At 49.7% G+C, this 14,034-nt stretch overlaps 2 protein-coding genes across 3 annotated transcripts in view; both read left to right on the top strand.

Annotated features, from left to right (window-relative positions):
• LOC119387053 (carbonyl reductase [NADPH] 1) overlaps positions 1-14,034 on the top strand; it is a 606,874-nt gene that overhangs the window by 530,900 nt on the left and 61,940 nt on the right. The window lies entirely within an intron of this gene.
• The window catches only part of LOC125757868 (uncharacterized), a 14,899-nt gene continuing 4,002 nt past the window's right edge, over positions 3,138-14,034 (top strand). The window contains 4 exon segments of the mRNA XM_049414113.1: positions 3,138-3,239; positions 4,081-4,227; positions 4,355-4,843; positions 4,845-6,071. Of these exon segments, the coding sequence (XP_049270070.1) occupies positions 3,138-3,239; positions 4,081-4,227; positions 4,355-4,843; positions 4,845-6,071 (1,965 nt within the window).

Here is a 14,034-nt window from a genome sequence, read left to right as displayed (position 1 = left end):
ATATAAACAGCGCCCACCGGGAATGCAGGTCCCATTCGGGAGGAGCGCCGTGACGCCCCTTCGCGACAGCCGATAATTGTTTGTGTCAGAGAGTCGTTGTCGGAGTACCGAGGGCAAAAAACAAAACAACAGAAGAAAAAGGAGTACTAATAGACGAACTGAAAGCGCCGCACGAAGAACGGCAGGGCCGGGGCGGCTGACTTAACGGACCGCGTCTTATACGTGCATGCAGTGTTTACTTGGCCCAAATGGCTCGCGGTGTTAAGTGCCCTGTTTACTCTTTCCGAAGAAGGGCCCTCCAGGACAAACAGCCCGCGAACTTCCTTAGACGGATTTCGCCTCGATTGTCTCGCGCTACATAGAGCCGGTCCGCGCAAACACTGAGGCTGCTGCAGGATATAGTGTCCTCCTTTTATTTTTGCTTTTTATTTTTATCGCCAGGCGCGTTTGTCCTTCGGCATTAATAAATTTCAGCTCGAGACGCAACCTCGGTGGAGCGTGTAGACAAAAGAAAAGAAATCTGTATACCTATACCTGCTCCCTTCTTTTCAGCAGCTTAGAATGACGAAGCAATCGTCCGCCAGTTCGAAGAGAATATATATCGCTAATGTAAAGTAAAAAGTAACTAATGTTCTAATAATAATATTTGGGGTTTAACGTCCCAAAGTGAAGATATGATTATGAGAGACGCCGTAGTGAAGGGCTCATGAAATTTCGACCACCTGGGGTTCTTTAACGTGCAGCTAAATCTAGGTACACGGGCCTCAGACATTTTCGCCTTCATTGAAAATGCAGCCGCCGCAGCCGGGATTCGATCCCGCGACCTTCGGGTCAGCAGTTGAGCGCCATAACCACTAGACCACCGTGGCGGGGCAACTAATGTTCTGGAAGCATATAATGGCAAAGGCTAAAGAAATGCTCTAGGTCGCTGGCGTCATTTGTGTTTGTTAGTATATTTTAGATACTGGCAGAGCCCTACGCTGTGGAACTCATGGACATAAGCTTTCATTGCAATGAAACCAATGCGGTATTTTCCGCGATAAATTAAATGAAGTGTTATTATCAGGAGTGCAGTAATGGTGCATTTATACTTGCAACTCAGAGATACAGCTATAGGAATGCGGGAGGTTATTATTATTATTATTATTATTATTATTATTATTATTATTATTATTATTATTATTATTATTATTATTATTATTATTATTATTATTATTATTATTATTTGGAAGAAAGATACAATAGACAACGCATGGTTTGCTTCCGTCGTGCACGGGTCTGCATGCCTAACTCTCATTCATGCTGATTCCTGTATACGAATTAGCTCACTTTTCTGTCATTCTATAAGAGTATATAGGGAAAAAAAAAAGAAAGCGAGGTTCGCTTGCAAGTAACTAGAGAAACCAAGGAAAACACTGCTGTCTGATTATTGCGTATATACCTGCCTGCCTGCCAGGCAGCACTGCCACGTATACAGTTAACGGCGCGCGTACGCGTCATGCGAGAGATTGACGATATGTATAATGATATGCTAAAGCTCCCTCATAACGAAGGCCTATTTCTTTCACAGATTCAGGTTAGGAGAAAACTGAAGAACAAGCTCCGACGGTGCAGCCCGGCTCGACATATAATCTGTTTAGCGAAGCCTGCCAGATACGCCGCTGGCGGCCCCGGATTAATCGTGTTATACTTTAGCGGGTTTCTCGCGGGTAACTTTCTCAACTTGTAACGTCAAAACTGGGTAAGTATATAGGCTCACTGTACTAAAATATGTCAAATACGGTATGGCTTAATAAATAAATAAATAAATAAATAAATAAATAAATAAATAAATAAATAAATAAATAAATAAATAAATAAATAAAGCGTAGAGTTACGTACTGTGAAATGGCGGGGGGGGGGGGGAGGGTGACAGAAAATCTGTCACCTGCAATTTTTCTGAGGCATCGTACTATCTCCAAGAAGAAGCGCCGCAGAGGCTGCCCTTGAATTTGAAATTCAGGAGCAGTCCGGGCGTAAAAGATGAGCACCAACAACCATGTTGTGGGCGCAGGTTTATATCTTCGTGCGCAGGAGGTGGGCGATGTTTTATGCCGGCCTAGTTTTATTCGCAGAATTCGTTATTTTCTCAGGCGGTGATACGGAGTCGAGTCGCCCGAAGCACGTTGATTGAGGGCCTCTCAGTGCGAACTGTGTAAGTTGTGCCCGCTTTCCATGACAGTTGATCCGGCGATCACTTCCGCATTTCCTTTTGAAATCGGCGCTGACCGTCTGGTAATTCCTCACTGGGGCATATGCGCTCTCAAGGCGACGGGGCGTGGGGGATGGAAGGTTAGGAGCATACATATGAGACCGATTATTCGGAAGCGAGGTTGAACAGAGCACATGTCTCTATAATAGACGGGGCAGGCCGGCCCGGGGCGCTGCCCGGTCGTGACACAGTAGGCCTTGAGAGCTGCGCATGAGAACGCGTCTCGTCCGCGTCCATGTCACGGGGAAAGGTGCACACGCGCGCCCACAGTAATACGTCGAAACTTGGCAGACATATCTGGGGCGAGTTACTATATACGGTTTAACTTGGCCGGTCGGCGGGTCCGTTGTGTAGCTCGGCGTATACGCGAAACAGCCGTGCGGGATTATTTAAACGCGGTCAATGATTCTCCCGTGGCGAGAAAATCGACATGAGCGTCGCATTGACGAAATAATTATCGCGGAAGTCCGCATTTTCGGCTACATATACTGTAGTAAATGTAGAACCATAAACGCAAGAACCAGTTCGCTTTCTCCATGATAGATAGATAGATAGATAGATAGATAGATAGATAGATAGATAGATAGATAGATAGATAGATAGATAGATAGATAGATAGATAGATAGATAGATAGATAGATAGATAGATAGATAGATAGATAGATAGATAGATAGATAGATAGATAGATAGATAGATAGATAGATAGATAGATTTCACATGTATATAAGATGTGACAGGCTGCTGCGAGCGAATATCCCCGATGTTGTTCTGCGGTGGGATGCATCAATCCTGTAAGGCCGCTCTATGGCTGCGAGCCGTTAAGGAGAGAGGGCAGAGGCCCTTTAGCTAGCACGCCGATGGTGGCTGCGGTTTTCGCGCCAAGGAATGAACCGCGAGTTCGCGGAAGGCCGAGAGGGGTCTGCGCCGTCTCCCGCTGTGTTCGGGAGCGTTCAGGACGGACGAGCCGTCTGCGGTGGCGCCATGCGGGCAAGTGCGTGCTGCCCCCCGTTTGGACGTGACATCTGGCCCAGAGCCGCGGCGGCCTGGTTTTCGAGCTCCAGGAATTCCGGTCAAAACACGGACTGGGTCCGAGGCGCTGGCCGCGCTGTTTGAAGGCATCTGCCGGCCACGGGGACACACTGCAGAATACCCCCTGTGGTGTCATGTTCGCGCCGAGTCGCAGGCGACGGTCTGCTTGCTGGCCGAGGAGTGGAATGTGTAAGCGATAAATTCTGCGCACGTGGTGTTGGCTCCTGACACCGTGAATGAACACGCGTGGAAGAGAAAGGAGGAAAGCAGTGTTTCTCGGAATATCTGGGCTTTCCGTTTAGGCCCTGCCCGGTGGGCGGGGGGCCAAGAAATACTTACGCTCTGGTTGGCCTCCGTGGTCAAGGGATGGACAAAGAGCGGCCACCGCCCATTTTCTTTGTTCTTGGCAGGAGATATCGAGCTGCACGAGTACGGCAGGACAGTCTGGGCTGTAATCAGCGTTGCTGATAGATCGGTGAGGCTCCGTACTATGTACGTAAGGCTAGCCTGGGCTGAAATCATGTGTTGATAGATCAGTGAGGCTAGCGGCGAGCCCAACGTAAGACAGTCTGGGCTCTAACTTCTTCAATAAGTAGAAGAGTGAGACTGTGTGTTATTCCTGTTTAGTCTCTTGTATATTTCTAGCTCAGTTGTATCCATTATTTTACGTTCACATAAACTACTAAATTCATCTAACCACCACTGCTGCCTACGTGTGAATGCATCATCGCTGCCGATCATCAACGAAGATCTCCGTGATCGACGACGACGAAGGACCATCGAAACTTTACTGGCGCAGCCCGACAGGATCGGCAAGCCACACGAAGAGCAACTGCAAGGTGTCCATCGAGCCAGAGACGCCGACTGCAAGGAGGTGCCAGCGAGTCCCATCGCCATCGAAAGTCGTCGGGAGCCGAACCACAGCGGAGGCCCCCAGCAGAAACGGGTGAGCGGGATTCCTTACGCTTTGTCTAAGTTGGCATGGCTGTTGCTCTGTGAGGCTAGAGATGATCACGCGCAGAATGGCAAGTGCTGTGGGGTCTAGTGTGGGCGAGGATGGTGCATCTGAGCAGAGAGAAGATCAGAGACAGCAGGAGCTACCGAGCTTCAGAGAGACTGAGTCTGAGCAGTCGGTCACCGGAGGTGGTAGTGGGGCGCTAGGCGCTCTACAAGATCCGGATAGGTCAGATCCAGAGGGAATGGCAGTACGATGCCTGCAGCTCGAGCTCGAAAAAGTACGCCTACAGCTTGAATGTGAACGCGTAGCCCTACGCAGAGCAGAGATTGAGCAATCGAGTAGGTCGCCTTCGATGTCGGGAACGAACGACCGCCGCCATACCGGCATTGACGGAGTAGCACAATGCGCTAAGATGCTGAAGGCATACAGGTTGCCGTGCGACGCGGATGTCCCGATGTGGTTCGATGAGGTGGAAAAACTGTTTTCATCCTTCCAGGTACCGGAAGAGAACCGAGTACACTTGATAATGCCTGCGCTGTCTGAGCGAGTCCGCTATATGCTGTGTAGCTTGAGTGAAGAGGAGTGTGTGGATTATGAGATCGTGAAAACGTGCGGTACTAAATGAACTTAAGCTCACCCCAGCTGAGTACTTAGACAGGTTTCAAAAGGTGACGAAGAAAAGAGAGGAAACATGGGCTCAGTTCGCTTCTCGGGCCAGAACGTACTTCGCGTATTACCTGCAATCTCGTAATGCGGATACTAAGGAAGCGGTTGCTGAGCTAATGGTCGCTGACCGAATGAAGGCGAGTTTGGGCCCGGAAGGTCTAGAGTATGTTCTTTTGCGGGAGGGCGAAAAGTGGTTCAAACCTGTAGAGGTTGCTAAAGTTCTCGAGACTTTTGAACAGGCGAAAGGAAAGGGTCGAGCAACTAAGACGGTTGGAGTGCCAACTGCTCCGCCGTTAGCCAGGCAGACCGGCATAGAAAAGGCCAATGTAAGGTGCTACATTTGTCGCGGTCAGGGTCACGTGGCTAGGGATTGTCCTCAGGCCTCAAGTAAGGAGCAGCAGGCGAAGTTGACCACTGTGCCTAAACAGAGAGTCCACAATGTCGCCATTGTTGGTAAGTTACCGCCACCCGAGCAGGAAAGGGTGCTGAGTGCGAGGGTGGAAGTATTCGAGCGAAGTGCTGGCTCGGGCCGGTCGAAACTGGAACTTATCCCGATCACGTGCGGTGGCATAACTACTGAAGCTGTGCTGGACACAGGCAGTGAAATAACGGTGATACGTGAAGGGATACTTCCGCAAAGGGTAAAGGATTCATCGGGCGCAGTAAGGCTCCAGTCGGCGTTTGGAAAAACCATCCAAGCAACTTTGGCTACATTGCCAATAGCTTTAAACTACCCGGGAGGGGTGGGACAACCACAGAAGGTTGATCTGGTGTGTGCTATTACTGACCAGCTCGCGGATGGAGTTAACTGTCTGCTGTCAAAAGAGGATTGGGAGTTACTGCATGCACAGGAAGACAATGGGAGTGAACGGGAAAGTGTTACGCATGTCGTCAGTGCAGTGGGACTTCGATCAAGTGAAATGAAAGACAGCGATACAGCAGTTTTAAACTGTGGCCGCGGTGAAACGGTTGATGAGGTTCAAGAATCGGGAGAAAGTGGTCCCGCTTTTGCCGATCAGGTCACTAATCAGCGAGAGCAATTTAGAGCTGAGCAGCTTTCAGATGATAGTCTTCGAAGGTCATGGGAGGATGCAAGAAAAAAGAAAGCTGGCATGTTTGTGGCAGACGGGCTCTTATACCATCAGGACGCTTTAGCGGGAGTCAAGGTCAGACAGTTAGTCCTGCCGGTTGAAAGGCGCAGCGAGGTGTTGGAGCTGGCGCATGAGTCCTTATGGGGTGGACACTTGGGGTCGAAAAAGACCAGACAACGCATAAAGTATAGTTTCTTTTGGCCAGGAATGGAAAGGGATATTGTTGAGCATTGTAAGACATGCCATCAGTGCCAGACGCGGTCTGATAGAAGGCAAAGTGACAAGATACCCATTACGCCACTCACGCGGCCGGAACACCCATTCCAGGTGGTTAATGTAGATGTCATCGGCCCTATCGATGTGCCGTCGGCGAGAGGCCACAGATATGCCCTGTGCCTCGTTGATCTTTGCACTAGATGGCCTGAGGTGGTGCCACTCCGATCGTTGACTGCAAAGGCCGCATGCGAGGCATTACTGGAAATTTTTAGTCGCACCGGTGTTCCGGAAATGGTCTGTTCTGATCAGGGCACAAACTTTAAGTCACAAATGACACAGCTGATGTTGGAAAAATTGGGCTGTTCACCAAGGTTTTCCACCCCTGAACACCCCGAGAGCAATGGCGTGGTGGAAAGATGGAACAGGGTTCTCAAAAATATGCTGTATCATGTAATAGAACGTGACCAAAAGAATTGGGACAAGCTTGTCCCATTTGTGCTGTGGGCGTACCGCGAAGTGCCACATGACACCACAGGGGTGTCGCCATTCAGGCTGTTGTATGGCAGAAACCCGACCGGGCCTCTATCAATTTTGCAACAGACCTGGACGGGTGAAGTAATTGTGCCGGCAACTCTAAGAGAGAAACCATCGAAGTATTTGCAACAACTGCGTGAGCAACTAGATCTTGCCGCGAGCGTAGCGGAGTTGACAAGCACTGCACACCAGGGCAGATATGCTGAAGTGTACAATAGGAGGGCGCGAAGTAAAGAATTTAATGTTGGAGACCAAGTGCTGCTGTTTGATACAGCTAGGGCAACAAAGATGGCGGCCAGGTGGTTGGGGCCGTTCACGATAACAGGTAAAGAGCGGGAACACTCTTATCGCCTACAAATGAATGACGGAAAGTCCTCGGTGGTGCATGCAAATCGGCTCAGGCCCTACTATGCTAGAGTAAGCCACGTTGGGGTGGTCTTCGAAGAGGACGAAGAGTTTGGTGATGTGGAGTACGCGCCACAGGCGGTGCCTACTGCAGATGGAGATAGTGTGATACCCCCCGAAAAGCTGGATCATTTGCGTCCTGACGCGCGGAAGGAGATTGAGAGGGTATTTCAGAAACATCGCTGTGTTTTTGATGGAAAGCCTGGGATGGCTCAGGTAGGTCGGCATCGTATTGAGTTGGAGGATAGTTGTAAGCCCAAAAGGACATTCCCTTACCGAGTTCCAGAGCTGTTAAAGAAAGAGGTTAGTCGGCAGGTTGGAGAACTTCTTGATCTGGGGCTTATATACCCAGTGGAAAGTGAATTCGCACACCCGGTTGTGTGTGTGGGTAAGAAAGACGGGTCAATGCGCATGTGCATTGATTATAGGACGTTGAATGCTGTCACGCGCGTGGATGCCTTTCCAATGACTAATCCGCGAGAGCTAATTTTCAGAGTGGGGCGCGCAAATTCATAACTGTAGTTGACCTCAGGAGAGGGTACTGGCAGGTGCCAATGGATCCCCAAAGTGAATATCTCACGGCGTTCGTGACACACGATGGGCAGTACGCGTGGAGGGTAATGCCCTTCGGTTTGAAGAACTCAGCAGCTACCTTTCAGCGGATGGTTAATGCATTGCTGTCAGCACACCAGGCTTATGCATCAGCGTACCTTGATGATATAGCAATTTTTTCAGACACATGGGAGGAACACCTTCGCCACGTGGACACCGTGCTTAGGATTCTTGGTGATGCCGGTCTGAGGGCAAGCTCTGAAAAATGCCAGGTAGCGCAGACACATATCCGTTATCTAGGACATGTGGTTGGCTCGGGAACTCACGGCCCAGACCCAGAAAAGATAGCTGCTATCAAAGGCCTTGTACCGCCGCGCACAAAGAAGGAAGTGAGAAGCCTCTTGGGGCTTTGTGGGTATTACCGCGAGTATGTGTCGAACTACGCGGACGTCGCGGGCCCGCTCACAGCGTTAACTAGGCGGGGGGTGCCAAATGAAATCCCATGGGGAGAAGATGCCCAGGAGGCGTTCGATAGCTTAAAGACGTCGTTGTGCCAGGCTGTCGCCATGAACACTCCTGACCCTCATCAGCCATATTGGCTCTTCACGGATGCGTCGGCCACGGCAGCCGGAGCCTGTTTGGCTCAAATGTCGGCAGACGGGAAAGAAAAGCCGATAGCGTTCGCTAGCCATCGATTTAACCCGACACAGGGGCGCTGGTCAACGATAGAAAGGGAGGCGTTTGCGATAATATGGGCGCTCAAGGAATTTGACTATTGGCTCTTTGGAGCAGTGGTGAATGTGGTCTCTGATCATAACCCTCTGTCCTACCTGACCACCAGCACTCCGCAGGGAGCAAGCTAGCTAGGTGGGCACTTTCATTGCAGCGATACAATGTCACGGTGCGCCATCGGAAAGGCGCGCATAATGCCAATGCGGATGCACTGTCAAGGCTTCAGAATGGCTCATGGAGCCAGCTCAATAACGAGCCATGCTAGCTTGGACGGGCGTGAATGTTCCCGTTCACCTCAAGTGTGGTGTGTGCTGAACTATAGAACTGCACGGTACTCTTCGTGGTGCATTGGACTCTTTGTAGATATATGTAGCTGTATCTAGAGCGCTTGTGCCACGTGCATACTAGATTTCTTTTTTGTTTCTTTGCGAGTGTTGTGCTTTATAGTGAAATGAAATATGTCGTGTTACCTTGCCTGTATAGCCCATTTTACATGTATGCTTTATTGAGTGGATCATTCTCAGCGTTATTCCGCACGAAAGGGCTGCTTTTCATGGATCTGTAAATAATTTTCATGGAGCCCGGACGTAATGCTTCCGCGGCCTTTGTTTAATTTGTAGTATAGCTGAGCACGTTTAGAGCCCAGTATACTCTTTAGGAGGGGCGTGTAAGGCCGCTCTATGGCTGCGAGCCGTTAAGGAGAGAGGGCAGAGGCCCTTTAGCTAGCACGCCGATGGTGGCTGCGGTTTTCGCGCCAAGGAATGAACCGCGAGTTCGCGGAAGGCCGAGAGGGGTCTGCGCCGTCTCCCGCTGTGTTCGGGAGCGTTCAGGACGGACGAGCCGTCTGCGGTGGCGCCATGCGGGCAAGTGCGTGCTGCCCCCCGTTTGGACGTGACATCTGGCCCAGAGCCGCGGCGGCCTGGTTTTCGAGCTCCAGGAATTCCGGTCAAAACACGGACTGGGTCCGAGGCGCTGGCCGCGCTGTTTGAAGGCATCTGCCGGCCACGGGGACACACTGCAGAATACCCCCTGTGGTGTCATGTTCGCGCCGAGTCGCAGGCGACGGTCTGCTTGCTGGCCGAGGAGTGGAATGTGTAAGCGATAAATTCTGCGCACGTGGTGTTGGCTCCTGACACCGTGAATGAACACGCGTGGAAGAGAAAGGAGGAAGCAGTGTTTCTCGGAATATCTGGGCTTTCCGTTTAGGCCCTGCCCGGTGGGCGGGGGGCCAAGAAATACTTACGCTCTGGTTGGCCTCCGTGGTCAAGGGATGGACAAAGAGCGGCCACCGCCCATTTTCTTTGTTCTTGGCAGGAGATATCGAGCTGCACGAGTACGGCAGGACAGTCTGGGCTGTATCAGCGTTGCTGATAGATCGGTGAGGCTCCGTACTATGTACGTAAGGCTAGCCTGGGCTGAAATCATGTGTTGATAGATCAGTGAGGCTAGCGGCGAGCCCAACGTAAGACAGTCTGGGCTCTAACTTCTTCAATAAGTAGAAGAGTGAGACTGTGTGTTATTCCTGTTTAGTCTCTTGTATATTTCTAGCTCAGTTGTATCCATTATTTTACGTTCACATAAACTACTAAATTCATCTAACCACCACTGCTGCCTACGTGTGAATGCATCATCGCTGCCGATCATCAACGAAGATCTCCGTGATCGACGACGACGAAGGACCATCGAAACTTTACTAATCCTTTGGCGCCCTTTTGCTCTTTTGTTCTTCCTCTTTGTGTTTCTGGCTTTTTGTAGTTGTCGACTGCATAAAGTTACAGTTAACTGGTAGCAAAAATTGACATGAACGTCCTTTTTTTTTCCTTATTATTCATCTCGATTCTATGCTTTACTTGCAGACATATTGTAACGGTCACTACTGAACTGACTTCGAGTGACAGTTTGCAGAGGATGGAATTAGCCGATTACATCCAGAAGAAGAAAGCGGCATGCACCTATAACTCCTATAGTCCTCAACATCAGTCATAATTTTTGTAAAATCTTAACCATCAATGTCGACACAGTTCCGTATACGACATGAAAACGCGGTCGACCAATCCATAGGTTCTCATCGTAAACTTCGAAGTATCGGCGAAAAAGAGCAATGAAGTTACATCTTATCTTCACACATGCACAGCGGAGCCGACGACATTTTACCGGCCGACAACCTTACGCCTGATGCCCCGATCAAATACTGACGCAAAGATTCGAGCTTAAGTCAACTCTAACCATGCCCGTGTGAGAGTGCATGCCGTACGTGATCTGTGGGAAGGAGGAGGCACATCAAACATTTCAAGAAGAGCGAGGATGCTACGCGTCGTGTACAGACACTGACATGGAGCACCTCAGATACGAGCGCCCCTTGCTTGCTTCTTTGTTACTTTTCGACGGAGCGAGTTGCGGAAGATGGGAGACAGCGCTAATTGAATCACGGCGCATCTGAAGCGCCGAAGGGCAGCGCGACAAGGAAAGAATAACCTTGTAAGTAATGGTGAAGGCGGAACTGCCCGTACCTGTCTCCGTTCCATTAGGGTTTCAAAGTCTGTCGAGCAGGAAGCGAAGCCGGGAGCATTGAAAGCGAGGACGAGCGACGAGACGGGGAGAGACAGACGGACGGAGGGACATGCGCGCAGCACTTGGCTGCAGTAGGTGTTGTTGGGAATACGATTGATTGATTGATTGATTGATTGATTGATTGATTGATTGATTGATTGATTGATTGATTGATTGATTGATTGATTGATTGATTGATTGGAATGGAACAGCACCATCAAACGTCACCGCGGTCGCTTATGCACTTGCCTCAGACTATATACTCGAAGGGGAAAGCCTTCCTTTTCATCTCACTCGATTGTGGTGATCCCTCCCCGCTCCGAGAGCTTTCTGCGCCCAACTTGATGTTGCAATGCCTCCGGGATCGGCACCTTTGACCAAGCGACGACGCCATGGGGACGACACAACTTTTGCGACCTGTGACCTCTGCGTCATACAGTGACGTCATCACGTGATGATGATTTCTTGCATCACTCGACGACAGTCGCTTTTCGCGTTTGATGAGGCATGTGAGACTTTCGCATTAATACCTGATGAATGAACGTAGTACTATAGCTATATAGAAAAGAACTACAGCAAAGCCTTCTGGCGGCGCTGCAGCATCCGGTATCCGGTGTGAAGGAGTCTGCAGGCTGACAACACGGCACATCCCAATTGAATGCCAACGTATTCGTCCAGCCAGGACCGTACAGGGAACGACCACCTTCCAGTGACTCTGTGGTCCAAGGCTAATCAGCGTTTAGCGGTCTTTATAAGCGAGAGAAGTTTGGAGGATTGGTGGGGTGAAAAAATGCAGTAAAGAGATGAAGCCTGCAGGGTCAATATGTATACATGCATAAGTAGGGTTGCAGTATTACAGTGTAGATATACTGGTGTAGATGTTCTAATGAAGAGAAGGAATATATAAAGCAGAGGTAGACGAAATGCTGTACTGCGATGTACGTGGTAAAATCTAGAGGAGGATGATGAGGAAAGAAAAGAAAGAAAAGAAATGTACTGCAGCTATAGCAGTTCCAACGAAAGTCCTAGCGCACAATCTGGCATATTTATTAGTAGTGCGCGGCTTTATTTAAGCACAGATGACGCACGCTACTGCGAAGAGTCTATAGAATGGACTCTGATCCAGAGGAATGGTATACAGTCACGTGATTCGTACCACACGCCCTGAGCGTCATTCATTGTCCTGTTGTCGAGTGCGGTTCCCGCCACTTAGCATGTAGCTCGTCTTTCGAACATAACGCGCATGACGAAGCGACCTGGATGTTCGCGCGCTCTCTTTCTCCCCGTTCCCTTCTTGCTCGTGGCCGCCCGGAAGTTTCGATCTGTTTACTGCACGCAGCAGCACGCAAATCCAATTGTACCCGCGCTGTGTCGCGGTTCGATGGCGCTTCCCTCTGATGCGGCTTTGGGTGCTGTGCGTCGCTGTTTCTCCGGCTGGATGGCTAGACCGGTGCGCCGGTGGCATAAAGGGAACCATGGGGTGGGCATCGCACTCGCTTCTGCAGAAGGCATCTGGCTTTGCCCGAGTGGTAGCCTGGCAACCCTTGATGAGGCTGGGAATGAGACGACTGCATGCTGCATGCGCCGATTCGCCGCAAATCAGCCGTCTCACATATAAGAAACCGCAGAATGCTGCCGTACATCTGTACCGACTTCTGTGTTAGTCTGTACGTTTGTGCGAGAGCGAGAGAAAGAGAGAGAGAGAGATATGTTATTCATGAAAGAACCTTGTTTACAACCCTATACTAAATTTGTGGAACAGGTAAAAAGGTGACGAAAAAAGTCGCACGGCCCTTATGGATTGGCCTTAGACGATTCGAAGGCGAAAGACCCCCACCCCGCCCCTGTTCCCCGAAAGCTTTCTCCATCCAACGTGGCTTTGCAATACTTCCGGCATTGGCCCACCTTCGATCAAGCGGCGGTGTCATAGTGGTGTGACGTCATAGTGGTGTCATGGTGACGTCACAAATTTTGGCGACCTGCGACGTCATCTCATTATGATGCTTTTTTGCATCACTCGTGTTGGCGCCCACGGTCACCTCTTCGCGTTTCATGAGGCATTTAATACTTTCGCCTAAAAAGGCAGGGAGGTTAAGTATATAGACTTTTGTCAGTCTGCAAGTCTACAAGCGGGAAGAGAAGTGATGGAATGATAGAGAGATAATACATGAGCCTAGCTGATTCACAAGTATGGCTCAGCGTTGCTGCAGTCAGGCATATTAGTCTGTCGTCATCAAGTATATTGCAGGAGGGCTCGTATACGACTTATTGGGCTGGTGATCTGTGAGGCCAGGCTTCCAAGAACTTTTCTTCTGTCGTAGGCCGACTAGTGTCTACTCAAAGCGCACTTTGCGAGAACTGTGAATCTCCCAAAATATTTGGGTTGAAATGTATCTTGAGAGACCCGTCTATCGCGTTTCCTCTGTATAGCCGTGTGCAATATATATATTACAAGAGTACCGGTTTTCCCGTTTCGTCAAAGAATATATTTTTAGCCTATCATTTCATTCTGTGTACGTCGTTTTAAACTTCCGGAACTCAAAACTTCCGTCGCGTACTAAAAGCAGAGAATCGCGTAAATAAATTTCAAGATTATTGGTTGAGTTAAAAACGCACAGTAAAACGCCTGTAAGGAAGGAGATGAAAAGTTACTGTATTCTTTGTCACTTTCTTGAAATAGAACCAAGATGCTGAAAGAATTCTGGAAGTATCGAATATAAACGAAAAGCAAACTTATATGTGGCTGGCACTGTTATATGAGTTTCAGCAATATGCAGCCTTGATCCGCGTATGCTGCAGCTCTGTGGTCAATACAGTGTGTACGCCAAGCAAGTGGAAAAGCTTGTATACCTGTCTCCCCCCGGGCCTACTTCGTCTTGGCGATCGCTCCCTCGGGGCCCATTCGGATATACGTGCACATATTGTATTAGCGCGAGATACAGCGCCATTGGGGAAGCTTTCTTCGCCTCTCTCCGGCACCCACAAAAAGAAGCAGAGTCTGCAAGGCCGCGAGCATGCAGCCAGCATCGGTATACATGCGGTCGCACTT

Source organism: Rhipicephalus sanguineus, chromosome 3, assembly GCF_013339695.2.
Source record: "Rhipicephalus sanguineus isolate Rsan-2018 chromosome 3, BIME_Rsan_1.4, whole genome shotgun sequence".
Lineage (NCBI taxonomy): Eukaryota > Metazoa > Arthropoda > Arachnida > Ixodida > Ixodidae > Rhipicephalus > Rhipicephalus sanguineus.
The sequence above is the reverse complement of the archived record's forward strand: the minus strand, read 5'-3'. Positions and strand labels throughout refer to the sequence as shown.